This window comes from Staurois parvus, unplaced genomic scaffold, assembly GCF_062004578.1.
Source record: "Staurois parvus isolate SC_StPar_1 unplaced genomic scaffold, SC_StPar_1.0 ptg000946l, whole genome shotgun sequence".
NCBI lineage: Eukaryota > Metazoa > Chordata > Amphibia > Anura > Ranidae > Staurois > Staurois parvus.
Genome location: NW_028318742.1, coordinates 1,287,620 through 1,307,162, shown reverse-complemented (window position 1 = coordinate 1,307,162; position 19,543 = coordinate 1,287,620). Strand labels below are relative to the sequence as shown.

Here is a 19,543-nt window from a genome sequence, read left to right as displayed (position 1 = left end):
GTGTAGGACGGAAGCCAGACTGTAGTGGATCAAGGAGGTTGTTGTCAGTGAGGTGGGCGCTTAGGCGATTGTAGACTAAGCGCTCAAGGAGGTTGGAGGTAAATGGCAGCAGGGAGTTGGGTCTAAGGTTGTTCAGGTCGGTGGGGTCCAGGGAGGGTTTTTTGAGTATGGGGGTGATGTGCGTGTGCTTTAGGGGGGAGGGGAATGCGCCAGTAGAGAGGGAGAGATTGAAGATGTGGGTGAGGGAGCGTAGGATGGAGGAGGAGGGTGACCGGAGGAGTTGTGTGGGGACAGGGTCAAGGGGGCAAGTGGTGAGGTGGGCTTCTGAGAAGACCTTAGTGACCTCCTCAGTGGTAGCAGTGCTGAAGGAGCGGAATGTTGGGGAGGTTATAGTGTGCGGGATGTTAGGTGTGGTGGGGGGCAGGGCGGTTGCGAGGTCAGAGGAGGGGAGAGTTGGAGGGGTTGTAGTGGGAGGGAGGCTAGGTGGGGAGGTAGGTGGAGCATTGGCGATGTCCTTACGGATTGTGTCGATCTTATTTTGGAAGTGATTGGCAATTTCGTGGGCGGTGAGTGAGGTACTGATGGGGGTGGGGGGGAGAGAGTAGGAAGTTGAAAGTGGAGAAGAGCCGGCGAGGACAGGTGGAGAGGGTGTTGATGAGGGTTACGAAGTAGGCTTGCTTGGCGGCGTGGAGGGAGGAGGTGTAGGCGAGGAATGCGGATTTGTAGAGGGAGAACGCTCGAGGGGATCTGGTTTTGCGCCATAATCATTCCAGCGCACGACTGCGTCGTTTAGGATTTTTAGTGTGGTTGTTCTGCCAGGGTTGAAGCGGTCAGGGTCTAATGCTACGTGTGGTTAGGGGTGCTAAGGAGTCTAAGGCAGCTGACAGTGACTCGTTGTATGCAGTAGTGGCCCGGTCAGGGCATGACAGTGGAAGGATACTGTCGTACAGACGGTCAGCTGCAGAGTGGAGAGGGGCCAGGTTCAGGTTGCGGAGGTTACGGCTGGTGATAGTTTGACGTTTGGGGGGGGAGATGTTAGAGGATGGGTAGATGGAGAACGTAATGAGGTTGTTGTCAGAGAGAGGGAAAGGGGTGTTTGTGAGGTTGTGGGGGGTGCAGAGATGGGAGAAAACTAGGTCCAGGGTGTTCCCGTCGGTGTGTGTGGAGGACTGTGTGCACTGTGTGAGTGCAAAAGAAGAGGTTAAGTGGAGGAGTTGGGATATAGCCGGGTTGTTGACATTGATAGGGATATTGAAGTCTCCAAGTATGATGGTGGGTAGCTCAGAGGAGAGGAAGAAGGGTAGCCAGGCGGAAAAGTTGTCAAGGAAGTGGGATACGGGTCTAGGAGGCCGATAGATTACTGCAATCCTCAGAGGGGTGGGGTAGAAGAGTCGGATGCCGTGGGCCTCAAAGGAGGAGAAGGATAGAGAGGGGGGGTTTGGGAGGAACGTTTTTAGGGTGGAACATGTAGCATGTTCCTATAGCCGCACAGCTGTGCCCACCACCCCTCCCCCCTTCTGTCTGACAGATAGTATGTAAAGACTTCTCCCCGTAGTAGTTGTCAGATTTGAAAACAGCGGCCGCCTCATTCACTTACAGAGTTCCGTGAGTGAATGAACTGCAAATCCTGGCATCCTTTAGTGGCTGTCAGCTTGTAGTTTTCAATGAACTACCATGGCGCTGTGGAGCACTGTGGTAGTTCATTGAAACATCCTGTCAGAATATCTGCTTGGCTGTACATCCCATACATCCCGTACATCCCATACATCCCGTACGGCAAGCAGATATTCTAACAGATCTGCAGGAGACCTGCATGGCATCATGGATCTACTGATCACTGGTGCAATGCTTTCAAGGGTCCTTTGGACAAAAATAATAAATGCACATTTTTTTACCTGCAAAAAAAAATGTGCATTTATTATATTTTTGTGCAATAGGTGAACTTATCCTTTATCTTCTTGTCTGTAAAGGTGATCACAGCCTGGCTTGCACTGCAGATGCTGTCTGGCTGTAGTGGTAGTCATTCTATCTATTGTTCCCTGTGTCCAGTGATGGTAAACACACTCCCTGGGTTCACTTTGTTCCCACCCTGCCTCTTCTTCCTCCCAAGTTATTACCGACACTCTAAACCCCTGGTGATCAACCTGTGGCCCTGTGATGTATGATGTGCGACCCTCGGCAGTTTGTAGTGGGAACATTAATTTGGGTAATCGCATTGATATCTACTAGCCTCTTGTAACATGTTCCCAGTTTTGTATTGTCTTCTGTACAAACAAATGGCAACTACCCCAACCTAGAAGTAGCCTTGGCAGCAAGAAGCACATGGAAGGCCAATGCATGTCAAAAAACAAAGAAAAATTCCCAGCTCACTTACCAGCCAGCCTGCAACAAACTGAATTGATCCTAACAGTTCACATTAAAAACAAGGGGTTTAGTTTGCCCACATTTGCAAAGATATGTGTAAGCTGCAGTGGCCATGTCATGGCACCCCAGTGTACTGCAGTCTTAACTCTATAATTTTGAGAGTCTCCCAAGTTGGAGCACATATATAATAATGGATAAATTAAGGGCAGGTATGCCTGGAGGGTGCCTACCCCTCCTTAAAGGTACATGCATGCACCAGACACCCAGCAAAAGCACAATGGCAGCTGAAGATATCCAGTGTATCCCCTCACCAGTTCACCAACTGTACAAACAAATGGCAACCACCCTGACCTATAGTTAGCCTTTGCAGCAGGAGCACATAGAAGGGCAATGCATGTCAAAAAGCAAACAAAATTCCCAGCTCACTTACCAGCCAGCCTGCAACAAACCAAATTGACCCTTTCTAACAGTTCACATCAAAAACAAGGGGTTTAGTCTGCACACATTTGCAGATATCTACGTAAGCTGCAGTGGCCACATCACAGCACCCCATTGTACTGCAGTCCTAACTTTATAGTTTTGAGAGTCTCCCAAGTTGGAGCACATATATAATAATGGATCGATTAAGGGGTCAGGGACAGGGTCAGTAAGGTTTGTTGCAGACTGGCTGGTAAGTGACCCGGGAATTTTTGTTAGTTTTTTTTCTTCTGGAGCGTATCCTCAGCCACAAATATAGCAGGCCCACACTCTCTGACCCTCATTTCCTATAAACTGACAATGTATTATTCCCACCCACACTTGTCACACTTCTGTATCCTTATCCCATACCTGTTCTCATCTGTTAGGTGGAGCGAGGGAGCCCCAAAAGCTGCTTCCTCTTCCTAGGAGCTGTGCTCTGTGATGTGAACTGGATGAGTGTTCTGGCAGACGCCTGGGGTCCCGTTCCTCGCCCAGAAACGCATCGGATGCTGGTCTGTCTCCTCTATATGATGGTCTTCCTCACTAAAGAGGAAAAACTAATTGATGAACCAGTAAGTATTATGACTTTGTCTACGGTAACGGTATTTCCTACCATGGAAACTGGCTAATGATGAGAATTTAAAGAATCTCAGTCAAATATTTTTTTTGGACGATGACTGGCTGTTGAAATCATTATGTATGGTTGAATAAAACTTGTTAAAACCAACATTAACTACCCACCTTCTCTGTAAACATAATGTACATTTAAAGTGACCATGACATTCCTTGTGTTATCCCATCTAACAGTACCTGTGCATAGAGGCTGTTGTAGTCTCTTTGTTACATACAGTTGCAAGAAAAAGTATGTGAGCACATGAACATCAAGGCTTTTGGAGATACTTTTGTAACCCTTTCCAGCTTCATGCAAGTCAACAATTCTTGTTCGTAGGTCTTCTGAGAGCTCTATTCTGCGAGGCATGGTTCACATCAGACAGTGCTTCTTGAAACCAGTAAACCCAACACAGGTGTGTGTTTTTTAAGGGCAGGACAGCTGTCAGCAACGCATCCAATATCATCACACTGATTGGAGTCAAGGTTGGCTCACTCCTGGCTCCAATTAGCTCTGGGAGAAGTCATTAAGCTAGGGCCTCACATACTTTTTCCTGCCTGCACTGTGAATGTTTACATGTTATGTGCAATTAAACCATGGCAACATCTAATGTTTGTGTAGTATTATGTTCAGCAGACTGTGTTCTTCTATTGTTGTGACTTAGATGATGCTCAGAGCACATTTTATGCCCAATTTATGCAAAACTCCACGTAATCCCAAGGGGTTCACATACTTTTTCTTGCAACTGTAGTTAGTCTGCCTGAAAAAAGACAAACGTCCATCCAGTTCAATCATAGAAAAAAAAAAAGTTATAATCCACCCACAGTTGATCCAGAGGAAGGCAAAAAAAACAGCAAAGCACGATCCAATTTGCTCCTGCTGGGAAAAAAATTCCTTCCTGATCCCCCGAGAGGCAATCGGATATTCCCTGGATCAACTTTACCTATAAATGTTATATCCAGTTATATTCTGTGTATCCAAGAAACAATCCAGGACTTTTTTGTTACTCTATTTGCTGTTACTCTTCTCTAGCCGCATGCCGCCCAGCCACTGTACATATACGGCGGCAGGGCGGCACTCGCAGGCAAAACCATGTTTTAAAACGTGTGTTTTGTAAACAAATAGGGTGCGCGCGCGAGGCGCGCCGCCGCCCTATTTGTCCCGCGGCTCACCGCCGCAGATGTCAGTCACCGGGTCACAGCCGCTCCTTAGCGGCTATGTCCCGGCGATCGGCGGCAAACAGTGACAGACAGCACAGCTGCAGTAGCTGTGCTGTCTGTCACTTCCCTGTCAGCTCGAGGATGAGCTGATCGAGAAAGAACAGTTTCTCTTTCTCGATCAGCCTTGTCCCGCCCAGTACACACCCCGCCCCCTAGTAAAACACTCCCCTCACTCCTATAACCCTTCCCTGCAAAATAAAGTTAACCCCTTCCTTCCCATTGCCATTAGTACAGTGTGATTTTTTTTTTTTTTTGCACTGATCACTGTATTAGTGTTTTTGGGGATGTCAGTGACCCCAAGTCAGTACCCCCCAATGTCAGAATGTTCGCCGCAGTCCCGCCATAAGTCACTGGTCGCCGCCATAAGTCCCTGATTGCCGCCATTATTAGTATAAAAAAAACCCTAAAAATCCCAGTATCTTTCCCGCCATTTGTAAACGCTATAACTTTCATGTAAACCAATTAATTGACACGTATTGGGTTTTTTCCCCTACCGTCTTTCAGGCCAGCACTCTGAGAGACCTCGGCTCCTCCCCATCTGAGGAAACACCTCCACCTACAATAAAAAAGCTCCACTCCCCTCTGACCTCAGTTCAGGTGTTTCCTCCGGTGGGGAGACACGAGGAGGCGCAGGAGGACGATAGGGGAGCCGAGGGCCGGATAGCCGGCTGTGAGGCCCGACGCAGCCGGGAGTGAAGGCCGGAGTGTCCGGCTGCATATCCTCCCAGGGCAGGCTGCCAGCAGTGAGAGTGCATCCCGGGGGACGGGACAGGGCACTTACCTGCTCTTCGCCCCCCGACCCCCTCCGGCGAGGGGGGGTGTCGGGGTGGCCGTGGTGAGGTCTGGGGAGGATCGGGGGGAGTTCCGCTCCTTCCCATGCTGGCGGTCTGAGGGCTTTGCCGGGCCAGACGTCGGGAGACGGCGGTTTCCGGCGGAAGGGGCGGGGCTTCGCCCAGGGCCGCGACTTCCGCTTCCGGTCGCGGCCTTCACACCACGGCGGCGCGAAATTCGAATATGGCGGTGCGGTGCACAGCGGTCTGGGGGACAGACCTGCACCAGGCGACCACCCTCCGGTACGGGATGTCGGAGGCACCGGGACCAGGAGATGCCAGCACCAGCCAGTCACAGGTAAGGTGCCTCAGTGGAGGCCTCCCCTACCTGTGGGCCCCTAGCAGAAGGTAGGGCAAGGGGTCTGCGGTTTTTCAGGCCCTTGTTGCTCTGCCGGGAAGCAGGGGGGGGGGGGGTGTTTAGTGTCGGACTGATTGGGCTTCCCTCCTCCCCCCTTTTCTTTTGTGTCTTGCAGGGCAAGGCCCGAGCTAAACTTAGGCACCAGGAGCCCAAGCGGAGATGCCCTTCCTGTAAGGAAGTTTTAAAAGAATCTTGGCGAAAGGTTCTTTGTGGCCCATGTATACAGGGGTTGGTGAGGGAGGAGAAGCCGGAACAGGGGGACCTAGCTAGGTCAGTGAAGGAGTTGGCTACCACCTTCGACTCCTTCAAGTCCCTCATGGAGAGGTTTGCCCTCCCATTACCTACACTTCCCCCCCCCCAGGTGGCTTCGGTGAGTCGTCGGGAACCCCTTATGACTGGGGAGGAACCAGTGGGGGACTCCCAGTCTGAGGAGGAATCAGCGGGTGAGGGTCCCTCGGAGGAAGGGAGGGGCCCCTCCCGGTATAAGTTGACCCTAGAGGAGGTTGATGAGCTCCTGGGGGCTATATACGAAACCCTGGACATTAAGGAGGAGGTTAAGGCCTTATCTCTCCACGACCAAATGTATCAGGGATTGGAGGAGCACCAGCACAGAATGTTTCCTGTGCATGACATTTTGGTAGACACGATTAAGAAGGAGTGGCAAGACCCGGAAAGGAAACCGTTCTTCTCAAAAGCATTGAGGAGGAGGTTTCCGTTTTCGGAAGACCCGGAGGCGGTCTGGAACAAGAGCCCCAGGCTAGACGCGGCCTTTTCCCAAACAACCAGGAGAACTGACCTAGCGTTTGAGGACATGGGGGTCTTACCAGACTTATTGGACAGAAGGGCAGAGTCTCTCCTTAGGAAGGCCTGGGACTCGACCCTGTACAACCTAAAGCCGGCCATGGCTACGACAGTGGTGGCCAGGAACTTAAGAGTATTGGCTTACGCAATTACAGGCCCATATTGTGGCAGACTCTCCCAAGGAAAAAATCTTGGCCTCTTTTGAGACCCTTTTGCAAGGAGTGGGGTATATTGCGGATGCTTCCGCAGAGTCGGTGAGATTGGGGGCCAGGTCTGCTGCCCTGACCAATTCAGCCAGAAGGGCGCTGTGGCTAAAGACATGGCAGGGGGACATCACTTCAAAAGTTAGGTTATGCGGCATCCCCCTCACAGGAGACTGTCTGTTCGGCCCGGGGTTGGAGGAATTATTGGACCGGACAGCTGATAGGAAAAAGTCCTTCCCCCTCAAGAGGAAAATGCAGGAGGGGGGGACACGGAAGGCCCGCCCGGCAAAGAGGCTGAGCCTGCGACCGCCTGGTCAGGGTAGGTCGGCTGGACAGAGAGGTAGGGGAAGAGGGGGAGCGATTTTTCGCCCTCCTGAGCAGCCCCAAAAACCAAGGTGACTTGGTTCCTCCTGTGGGGGGAAGATTGGCGGCATTCCTCCCACAGTGGGAAGCAGTGGTCACCAGCCCCTTCATTTTGGATGTCATCCGAAGGGGTTACCGGTTGGAATTTCTGAGACCGCCACCCGAGACTTTTCTGGTGACGACCCGCCCAAGGGATCCGACGAAGGACGCGGCTCTGGTGGGCGCTTTGGAGATTCTGGAGTCCCAGGGGGTCATCTCCAGGGTTCCGGTAGCGGAGCGAGGGAAGGGAGTTTATTCCCATGTGTTTGTGGTTCAAAAGCCGTCTGGGGCGTTCAGACTGATTTTGAACCTGAAACCCTTGAACAAGTCAGTGCGTTACCGGAGGTTCCGCATGGATTCCATTTTTACGATCAGGTCCCTAATCCCACCAGGTGCATTCATGGCATCCATAGACTTGAAGGACGCCTACCTACACGTGCCCGTGGCGGAAGCCTCTCAGAGGTTCCTCAGGTTGGCAGTGGGGGGGGGAGGAAGGAATTCGACACTGGCAGTTCAGGGCTCTTCCATTCGGCCTTTCCTCCTCGCCAAGAGTATTCACCAAGGTTCTGTCGGAGGCACTGATTTATATCCGCTTGAGGGGGATTTCAGTGGTGGCCTATCTGGACGATTTGCTGCTCTTCGCGGATTCAGAGGCTCACTTACGGCAAGACCTGGTTATAGTGAGGAACCATCTGGAAAGCTTGGGGTGGATTTTGAATCTGGAGAAGTCCTGCCTGGTGCCTTCTCAGAAGGTGATTTACTTGGGCTACACTCTAGACTCGGTAGACCAAAAGACCAGCCTGACTTTGGAAAAAGTCACCAAGTTGGAGGCCGGAGTCAGATTACTGCAGGGGAGCAGGTCGATGTCCATAAGACAGGCCATGTCGGTACTTGGATTGCTGACAGCGTCCATTCCGGCGGTTCAGTGGGCAGGTCTGCATATGCGTCCCCTCCAGTTGTGGATCCTGAGGGTTTGGGACAGGAAGTGTCACTCCCTAGAACGCAGGGTCTTGGTGCCCCCCAGTGTGAAAAGGTCTCTATGGTGGTGGAGGAGATCGTCCAGCATAACTCAGGGGCTGTTGTGGTGCTTTCCGATTTCCGCGGAGGTCACTACGGATGCCAGCGCCAGGGGCTGGGGAGCCCACCTGGGAAATTTGGTGACTCGGGGGGAATGGTCCTTAGGGCAGAAGGACAAATCCTCGAATTGGAAGGAATTGAGGGCAGTGTGGGAGGCTCTGCACTCCTTCCAGGCGGGGGTCACGGGCCAGCACGTGCGTGTCCTGACGGACAATGCCACGGCAGTGGCTTATATAAACAGGCAGGGAGGGACGCGGAGCAAGGCCCTCGGGGCCTTAGCGGCGACACTGTTGTCCTGGGCAGAGCTGAATTTGGCGTCCCTGTCTGCGATACACTTAAAGGGGGAGCTGAACCAGAAGGCGGACTTCCTGAGCAGGACTCGGCTCAGGGAGTCGGAATGGGCCCTGAACCCCGATGTCTTTCAGGAGATTGTGCGAAGGTGGGGATCCCCGGATGTGGACCTTTTTGCCTCCGGAAGGAACAACAAGGTCCCAAATTTCTTCTCTCTATCCCGCTGGGACGGGTCCAGAGCGGTGGACGCATTAGGTCAGAGGTGGGACTACCGGCTTTGTTACGCCTTTCCCCCGGTTCCTTTGCTCCCCCTGGTCCTGAGGAAATTCAGGACAGAGGGGACCTCGTTAATCCTGATAGCTCCCTTCTGGCCGCGGCGGGCGTGGTTTGCGACCCTGAAGAGTTTGGCCTCTCGTCCACCCTGGGAGCTGCCACCAAGAGTGGATTTGTTAACACAGGGGCCGGTTCTTTGCCCCAGCGTAGGAAGATTGCGGTTAACGGCCTGGTTTCTGAGCAGCAGCTCCTCTTAGAGAAGGGGTTCTCGCCTAGGGTGGTGGCGACATTACTGGCCAGTAGGAAGGAGGAGACCCAGGCCATTTATGGTAGGGTCTGGGGTTGCTTTACAGCCTGGTGTGACCGGACAGCTGTGGCAACCCATAGTTTGGTTTCTGTGTTGGAATTCCTGCAGGCGGGAGCGGACAAGGGATTGTCTGTCAGCACGCTCAAGGGCCAGGTCTCGGCCCTCAGTGTGTTCTTGGAGACGCCCCTGGCCAGGGAGGCGTTGGTGAGTAGGTTTTTCAAAGCTCTGGTGAGGCAGAGGCCTCCGAGGTCCAGACCATTTCCGGTGTGGGATTTGGCCAAGGTGCTCGGGGGGATGACTAGGGCTCCGTTCGAGCCCTTGGAGTCCTGTCCGATAGGTGAGCTCACCATTAAGACTGCTTTTCTGGTGGCGATTACCACGGCGAGGAGGGTGTGTGAGATGGAGGCCCTCTCGATCAGAACACCCTATCTCCGTATTTTTTCAGACAGGATCGTTTTCAGACCAGACCCGTCCTTCATTCCGAAGGTAGCTCGGTGTTTCCAGAGGGAACAGGACATTGTCCTTCCCTCATTTTTTCCTGACCCGGTGGGGGTAGATCAGGAGAGGTATCATTGTTTAGATGTCAGAAGGTGCGTTCTCCAGTATCTAGAGATATCTAGGGAGTTCAGAAGCACCGAATCCCTTTTTGTTTTTTTTAAGGGGGCTAGAAGAGGCAAGAAGGCGTCTAGAAGGACGCTGGCCAGCTGGCTGCGGCTGGCGATTACAGGAGCATATCAGGCAGAAGGCCTGGAGGTCCCGGAGGGTATCAAGGCACATTCCACCCGAGCTGTGGCGGCTACCCAGGCAGAGTTAGCAGGGGTTTCCCCAGGGCAGATTTGCAGAGCGGCAACATGGTCCAGCTATGACACATTTGCCAAGCATTACAGACTGGACCTGGTCTCGGTGCAGGAGCAGGACTTTGGTCGTAAGGTCTTACAAGCAGTTAGCCCGCCCGATGGGTGAGTACTCGCTTATCCTCTCAGAGTGCTGGCCTGAAAGATGGTAGGGGAAAAACCAAGTTACACTTACGGTAACGTCTTTTCCAGGAGTCTTTCAGGCCAGCACCGGTTTCCCACCCACTGTTGATATTGGTTATGTGAAGATGGCTTATTATGATTATGTTGTCTCGCATTGTGTCTCCCCAGATGACCGGAGGATGCTTGGAGAACTGAGGTCAGAGGGGAGTGGAGCTTTTTTATTGTAGGTGGAGGTGTTTCCTCAGATGGGGAGGAGCCGAGGTTTCTCAGAGTGCTGGCCTGAAAGACTCCTGGAAAAGACGTTACCGTAAGTGTAGCTTGGTTTTTTTTTTAGCAAAGACATGTCGCAGAATGCATTTTGGCAGAAATTTATGACTAAATTTGATTTTTGAATTTTTTTTTTACTGGACATGTTTTATAGCAAAAAGTCCAAAATATAGTTGTTTTTTTTTTACTCAAAATTGTCAGCCTTTTTTTTTTTATAGCGCAAAAAAATAAAAACCGCACAGGCGATCAAATACCACCGAAAGAAAGCTCAATTTGTGGGGAAAAAAGGATGTAAATTTCATTTATGTACCGTATTGCATGACCGCGCAATTGTCCATTAAACTAGTGCAGCGCTGTATAGCAGAAAAATGGCGTAAATTGCAGTATCTATACCATAGTTTGTAGACGCTATAACTTCCACACCAAGCAATCAATATACACTTATTGGGATTTTTTTTACCAAAAACATGGAGCAGAATACATTTTGGCCTAAATTTATAACCAACTTTGAGTTTACTATATATTTTTTATAGCTGAAAATAAAAAATATTGTTTTTCTTCAAAATTTTTGGCCTTTTTTTGTTTATAGCGTGAAAAATAAAAAGCGCACAGGTGATCAAATTACACCGAAAGAAAGCTCTATTTGTGTGAAAAAAAGGACGTAAATTTCGTTTGGGTGCAGCATTGCATGACCGCGCAATTATCAGTTGAATTAGTGCAGCGCCGAGTAGCAAAAAGAGGCCTGGTCATTAAGGGGGGTAAATCCTCAGGAGCTCAAGTGGCTAGTCATCCCTAGATAGCAGTTCTGCAAGCCCTGTTTAAAAAAAATCTCCCTTCAGACATCTTCTTAGAAACAATGATGTCCTCCCTTCTTCCACGACTGGTTGGAAATATATCAGTCCAAATTCATAAAAGTTTTAGCAATGTAAAACTGATCTATGGTCACTTGGAATGAAATTAGTGTGTAGTGATGTTTTCTAAAGCAGAGGCACCACTGAGAAAAGCTTGCAGTACTTCAGTAGATTCTTTTTTTTTTTTTATTTTTTTAGGCAACGACTGTTTTATGTTTTTTATTTTTATTCTCTGCTTGTAAATCTGTTTTGCTCCTAACCTGTCTTGTTTATCTGTAAATGACTTGTGACATCTTTTGGTTGGACAGGGGGCTCCATTGATTAATCTCTTAGGGCAGGCCGGCACATTGTCATGGCACTTGGTGGATGCCGTCTCCTACCAGAACGTCATCGGGTATTTCAGCAGCCATTACCCACCTTCTGTGATCCTGAGCACCCACCTAGCAGATGAGCTCCTTATAAAGCTGCTGCGTGTCTCCGCAGGACTCACCTCTTTTCCTGACTGCAGTATCTATTCCGTGAGTGCAAGCAGACGTGTGCTCTTGTTGTTTCCTGATATTCACATTACAATATCATGTTCCATTTGTTACAGTTTGCCATGTAAAAGAATTTTAAGGGTCCTACTACTTGTGGTCTAAAGATTAACCCCTTGACGCCGACGTCACACAAATATGCGGCCTCACAGAACTGGGCTTATTTCCGTGGGGGCCGCATATTTGCGTACCTAACTTTGTGCTGGGAGGGCGCCACACGGTGCACTCCCAGCACAAAGACCGCGGTTTCACTGAGAGCACTGGGTCCCGTTCTAACGATCGGGACCCGGGACTCCCGATTCTGGGTCACATGATCGCTGTGATAGCCTCTGATTGGCTATCACAGTGATCAGTCACTGTACAGCCCAGCCCCTTGTTTTTTCTCTCTATGAATTGAGGAGAGAGATACATTGTATCTTTCTAACTTCTGGCATAGAGGGAAAAAATTTTTTTGTAAAAAAAAGATTAATAAATATTAAAAAGTAAAATAAAAAATAAAGAAAAACTACCTACAGATCAAGGTTTGATCTAGTTCAGTGCCAGGGTTAGTCTTTGGGTCAGGGTCAAAGGTCAGGATTTAAAATAAATTTGGTATCAGTGTCAGTGTGTTTTAGGTAAAAAAAAAAGACAAAAACAAAATGCGCACTATTGATTCCGGGCTGTACTGCGGGTACAAACAACAAATAACATACACATATATGGTATCGCTGCGATCAACAAGATCTGGAGAATTTATTTTGGGTTGTTCTTTGGTGGTAGGTTATGGTAGTAACAAGAAACACGCAGCAAAATAAAAAAAAGATTTATTTTTTTACTGTTTTGGGCCAGTTTTCCTTTGATAATATAAAAAAATCCGGAGATATCCATTACCATTTACCACCAAATGAAAGCCCAATTTGTCCTGAAAAAAACAAAGTATAATTCACCTGGATGTACAAAGTAGTTGTGATGATATGAATGGATTTATTAACACATGTCAACGTTGCAAAATTGTGCTTAGGCATTAAGATTTGTTTTACCCTTAGATGTGAAGGGGTTAAGGCCTCATGCACACTGCAGCACAAAAAAAGCTGCTTCTACAGGCGTTTGAGTTATTCATTCTCTGTTAGCCTATGTAAGTCCATGCACACTGTAGACCTTTTCAGTTTAGTGGCAGGGGAGTTAGGAGGCAGAAAAAAAAACTTTGTGTGTTCAGGAGAGGAGCTTTTGAGCATAAAAGAGCCCTCAAAAGCTCCTTAATGTGCGTTAATGCTAGATGCATTCCCATGTTATTGCATTATGATGGCCAGAATTGTGGCCAATAGAATGTATTAACGCCAGGCGTGTTAACATATGTATGAGGGTCCTGATAGATACCCCTTACAATCTATAGGGAAAAGTTACATACATAGTCTGGCTGAAAAAAGACAAAAGTCCATCCAGTTCACCCATTAAAAAAAAAAAAAAAATTGTAATCCTATAGCCACAGTTGGTCCAGAGGAAGGCAAAAAAAACCCAGCAAAGCATGATCCAATTTGCTCCTGCAGGGAAAAAAATTCCTTCCTGATCCCCCGAGAGGCAATCGGATATTCCCTGGATCAACTTTACCTATAAATGTTATATCCAGTTATATTCTGTGTATCCAAGAAAGATTCCAGGACTTTTTTAAGGCAATCTACTGAGCTGGCCAGAGTATGTGGCCAAAAGTATATAGGAAAGTACAGGCAATCTAATAAGGAACAGGTATGAGGGTTCTACTCATTACAGTGTACACTGTGATAGGGAACAGGAAGTATGAGGGTCACACAGGGGGGTACACATGCCCCATAGTATGTGAGCACACGGGGGGGCACACATGCCCCATAGTATGTGGGCACACATGCCCTATAGTATGTGAGCACACAGGGGGGCACACATGCCCCATAGTATGTGAGCACACGGGGGGGCACACATGCCCCATAGTATGTGAGCACACAGGGGGGCACACATGCCCCATAGTATGTGAGCACACAGGGGGGCACACATGCCCCATAGTATGTGAGCACACAGGGGGGCACACATGCCCCATAGTATGCGAGCACACAGGGGGGCACACATGCGTAGTGCATTACTGAAGGTTTATTGTATGAAATAGAAATATAGATCCAAATGGATAGTCACAAAAATGAATGTATACAAGCGATGCAGAAGAGCTCTGAAGAAGGGGGTGCATCTCCTGAAATGTCAGCTTGCCAGTGCAGTGTCAGGGTGTGTTTGGCCATGCTATTCCCAAACTGGATTGAGATTTAGTGTAATACCTTGCTTGTACAGCCATGACCAAAAATATTGGCCCCCCTGCATTTCTGTTCGATAATGTACTACTTCTCCCAGAAAATTGTTGCAATTACAAATGTTTCGGCATTCTCGTGTTTATTTCTTTTGTTTTTATTGGTATGATACAAAAATGTGGAGAAACAAAAAGCCAAATCTGACACATTCCACGTAAACTCAAAAAATGGACTGGACAAAACTATTGGCACCTTCTCAGAATTGTAAGAAATAATTGCATTCCAAGTTTGTGATGCTCCTGTAGATTTGAATTAAACTCACCTGTATCACTTACCAGGTGCTGACAATATAGAAATCACACCGGCAACCAGTTAAAATGGTGAAAATTTTACTCAATCTTTCTGTTGTGTGTCTCATGGAGCGTGGAGAAGAGAAAGAGCAGCAAAGAATTGTCTGAGGATTTGAGAACAAAAATTTTGGATAAGAATGGACAATATCAAGGTCTCCAGAGATCTTAATGTTCCTGTGTCCACTGTGCGCAACATTGTCAAGAGGTTTACAGCCCATGGCACTGTAACTTCTCTCACTGGATGTGGACAAAAGAGAAAACTTGATCAAAGATTGAAAAAAAGGATTGTTGGAATGATGGCTAAAGAACTTCAATCAACCTCCAGACAAATTCAAGCTGACCTTCAGGCATAGGGTACAACGGTGTCAGCTCACACTATACGTTGCCAACTGAATGGAAAAGGGACCCTATGGTAGGAGACCCAGGAGGACCCCACTGGTGACACAGAAACATAGAAAAACGAGTTTGGAGCTTGCCAAAACGTACCCGAGGAAGGAAAAATCCTTTTGGGAGAATGTGCTGTGGATAGACAAAACAAAATTCCAGGTTTTTGGTAAAACCCATCATTCTACTGTTTTCAGAAAAAGCAATGAGGCCTTTAAAGAAAAGAATTCAGTCCCTACAGTCAAACGTGGTTGTTTCGGGGTTGCTTTGCTGCTTCAGGCACTGGATGTCTTGCTTGTGTGCATGGCATTATGAAATCTGAAGATGAAGACTACCAAAGAATTCTGGGGTGCAATGTAGGGCCCAGTGTCAGAAAATTGGGTCTCTGTCAGAGGTCATGGGTCTTACAGCAGGACAATGACCCAAAGCACATGTCAAAAAGCCCCCAGAAATGGTTTCAGACAAAGCACTGTAGAGTACTGAACTGGCCAGCAATGAATCCAGATCTCCATCCCATAGAGCTCCTGTGGAGAGATCTCAGAACAGCAGTTGGGAAAAGGAACCCTTCCAATCTGAGAGACCTGGAGCAGTTGGCGAAAGCAGAGTGGTCCAGCATTCTAGTAGAGAGGTGTAAGGAACTCATTGATGGTTACAGGAAGCCTTTGATTTCAGTTATTGTTTCCAACGGGGTGTGCTACCAAATATTAACTTGAGGGTGCCAATAATTTTGTCCAGTCCATTTTTGGGATTTTGCATGGAATGTGTCAGTTTTGGCTTTTTGTTTCTCCACTTTTTTGTGTCAGACCAATACAAACAAGAGAAATAAACATGAGAACGCTGAAACATTTGTAATTGCAACAACTTTCTGGGAGGATAGGTGTATTATCTGACAGAATTGCAGGGGTGCTAATATTTTTGGCCATGACTGTATACATTCAGTTTTGGTGAGTTTTCATTTGTCTGTATGTTTTTATTTTATACAATAAACCTTCGGTAATGCACTAGGTGTGTGTGCCCTCCTGTGTGCTCTTTTTACAGTTTCCTACTAGATTTTTCGATCTGAGGGTAGCATCAAGGAAGCATATCTGTAGGATGCTATTCCATTGCTTTTGATGATCCACTATACAATAAACTTTAAGGCAGAACTCTGCTCTGAATGTGTTTGTGTTTCAGTGTGATATTTTTTGTATACTGAACAGAGGAGGTATAAGGGTCCTGCTCATTATAGTTTAGTCTTTTTTTTTTTTTTTTTTTTATAGCTTACTATCAAACAGAGAATAAGAGGTATGAGGGTTCTGTTCCTTAGAGCTTGCTATCTATTAGAGAACAGAAGGTATGAGTAGTGGGTACACGTGCTCTGCCTGTGTCATGACGCTGGAAGGGGTACAAAAGGAAGGAAGGGTTAGTTAGTAAAGGGAACGATTTCCCTACCATGCAAGTAAGTTTGGTCCATTCACTGTGTATTGTTGTCATCACTCATCTCTAGGATGTGACTCCCAAGTGTCGGATATTCGTGCAGCAGATGGTTCAGTTTCTGGGCTCTTTGGAGCAGAGCAACAAAATCAGCACTTCAGCCCTAGAGCAAGAGATGTCCAAGTTGTTGGATGATATTGCCATTTTCAGTCCACCAGGTGAGTTCAATGCTTATTCCCTGGTTCTTAAAGGAAAAGTTCTTTTTACTGAAGATTAATAAATAAAATGCTACATAATCTATTTTTTTAATATAAAGTGGGCCTGAACTCAAAATGTGAAGCAAAAGGGTCCTTTGCTGGTTACTATTGTAGGTTACGTGTCCTTTAAAATGTACCTGTACTGTGAAAGTTGTGCCCAAAAAAATACAAGCAAAGGACTAGTCACCAGTATTGCCCCTGAGCTCCCTACAACTGATCTTTTCCCCATTACGAACTTACCATGTCTTGTTCTGCACTTTTACCTGTAAGTGTAGGCAGCCATCTTGGTAGAGGAAGGACTTTGCCTCCTCATGGTAGAGCTGTGCTCTGATGACTGGTAGGGGATAATTGGGAAGCAGCATGATAAATAAAGGAAGCACTGATTCTGAGAATAAATGAAGCAAAGAGATCCTTGCACTGCAAGTCCTTAGGTACAGCGTCTTCTCCATCTAGTGAACAGTGATTGACACCAAATCAAGACTAGCATTCAGAGGCATTAGTGCCTTAGATGATCTCACACTGCAGATATAGTGCTATAAGGCCACAGAACAGAACTACCTAAGCACAGGGAGTGGGCTGCTATTTTCTAGAAGAAATTCAATGCAAAAGGTAGATTTTTTTAGGGTACAATTTAGGCATAATTAACCTTTCTTGATGTTCACTGCAATAGAAAATCACCACTTTTTAGCTCAGGTCCACTTTAAATGCTTTAGTCAATATTTACTTTTATATTTACTGAACATAACAAAGCTGTCTGACCATGGAGTCACGTAACCCTGGCTATCTTTCAGATCTGGAGATGCAAAAGCGGCACATGGCAGTGAGCAGTCTCTTCATGGAGCTTCTGATGTTAATGAACAATGCCAGCGTGACCACAGCTGAGTCACTACGAGGGGCCCTGATACAGTGGATTGACTCTAAAGTACAAGGCCTGATGGTCATGCCTCTGCTGACTGCAGCTTGTCAGAGCCTGGCCTCCATCAAACATATGGCAGAGGCCACCGAAGCCTGTATCCTCTCCTACTTCAAGGATGGTAAGCCAAACTTTCCAAAGAACTAGCTCATTTACTCCGAGTGGACTTTCAAAAGGTAATAAATTATTTTTCAAAGGTTTGTCCAACCATCTTCCTGTATTTGGTAGAATTTAGAGTAAATAAGGGGCAGCTGGTGATATATTCTGTGCCCCCTCCCCATTAATACTGCATGCCAGCCATATGTCCATGGGCATGATGGTGAACCACTTGGCCTGTATGACGCAAAGGTTGGTGTCTTTGAAGAGCCCTATGAGATAAGCCTCTGAAGCCTCCTTAACAGAGCTATGGAAACGCAGTTCTTCCCTAATGAGTCACAGGAAAGATGGTCGGCACTCGGAATGCCATCCACTTGAAGAATTGTAAAACAGCCAACATTTTGACAAAGGCCCGATGGCTGAAATGCATTGCCTGGTTTACAGTCATTGACCATGCTTTTTCAATAAAGGAAAATTATTTTTGGATACCATCCTGAGTGCCGACCATCTTTCCTGTGACCTACATGCTATAGAGGTATCGCCAGCCTCAGAGTCTGAGCACTGAGGGGAGTTGTTATGCAGGAAGGTGAAGTGTCTATATACCGGTTTTCATTCTTCCCATATGAGTCGCTGGAAGGACAGCTTTCATATGAGTGGCTCTGTGGATTTCTGTTAGCGTCATATCTCTTGGAGAGCCACAGCACCGTGCCAGTAGCGGTTAGGCTTTTCCATTCCTCTGGCAGGCTTGCAGTTGGCTTCGGTGGCCAGCTGCTTGCAGGTTGTTTTCCTGCTGATGGACTTATGGGGCATTCTGCTTGGTTCTAGCCTATTCTTCTCACTTAGCTAGATGCTAGAGTGATGAACCTCAATTTGTTGTATCTTTCAGGGACTCTGTTGGTGAGTTCCCAGGTCTGCATACTTGCTATGACCATTATGAGGAGCTCCCACTCTCCCTGCTATATTTGTTTACTGTGGTGGAGAATGCAGCAGGAGCTGGAACACATAAATGTGATCAGGGGCTCCGAAACTCTCAGGTGTGCAGGAAAAAAGTTAGGAATCATGGCAGAGAGATCTTGTTGTTGGAATATTATTTATTATTATTTAGTATTTATTTCAGGTACTTATATAGCGCCGTCAATTTACGCAGCGCTTTACTCATATATATTGTACATTCACATCAGTCCCTAACCCTCAAGGGGTGTGCAATCTAAGGTCCCTAACTCACATTCATACATACACATACTAGGGACAATTTATACAGGATCCAATTAACCTACCAGCATGTCTTTGGAAAGTGGGAGGAAACCGGAGTACCCGGAGGAAACCCACGCAGGCACAGGGAGAACATGCAAACTCCACGCAGGTGGTGCCGTGGCTGGGATTCGAACCAACGACCCTAGTACTGCCAGGCGGTAGTGCTAACCATTAAGCTATTGTGCTGCCCCAAATATGAATATGAAAGACATATAAGAATTTGAGGGTCAGATTTAGCCTCCCCCAGTCTTAAACTAGATAAAATATTTGGGTGCACTGGCCCTGTAATCTCACTATGGTGTATAATTTCCAGTTGCTGTAGCTACTTTAAAACACATTTGTTTGGATTTTGGCAAACAGACATGTGAGTGCTGCCATTTTTTTTCCCTTTTTATAGACACGCTTCATAACCAGAACCCAGGCTGGGGTCCAATCCTGGCATCCCTGCAAGTGCCGGAGCTCACCACCGAGGAGTTTCTGCAGGAATGCCTGACTCTCGGCAGCTACCTGACACTCCACGTCTATGTCCTGCAGTGTTTAAACCGAGAACAAACCCTGCCCAATGAGCTGAGGGTGCTGGTGAAGATCTCCAAGTGGCTGGAGCAAGTACAGCCAAGGTAGGCATCTGTCTATGTATATTGTGTCAACACCACAATAGTCCTGTTTTCCTATTTTGAGATTTTTACCCAAAATAATTAAATATTTTCCTATAGGAGCTCAGAGGTGACAGGCTTTCCACACTTCCCTCCAGATATGTCATTATCCTCCTATGTTGGGTAAGGGGTAGAGACCATCACTGCACAGAAC

At 47.5% G+C, this 19,543-nt stretch overlaps 1 protein-coding gene and 1 pseudogene across 1 annotated transcript in view; both read left to right on the top strand.

Annotated features, from left to right (window-relative positions):
* Positions 1 to 19,543, top strand: part of EPG5 (ectopic P-granules 5 autophagy tethering factor) — a 210,699-nt gene that overhangs the window by 176,581 nt on the left and 14,575 nt on the right. Inside the window, exons 37-41 of the mRNA XM_089656878.1 lie at positions 3,210 to 3,395; positions 11,599 to 11,808; positions 16,290 to 16,434; positions 17,265 to 17,507; positions 19,134 to 19,353. Coding sequence (XP_089513004.1) covers positions 3,210 to 3,395; positions 11,599 to 11,808; positions 16,290 to 16,434; positions 17,265 to 17,507; positions 19,134 to 19,353 — 1,004 coding nt within the window. The remainder of the gene's footprint in view (positions 1 to 3,209; positions 3,396 to 11,598; positions 11,809 to 16,289; positions 16,435 to 17,264; positions 17,508 to 19,133; positions 19,354 to 19,543) is intronic.
* Positions 7,410 to 9,271, top strand: LOC149441801 (uncharacterized; annotated as a pseudogene).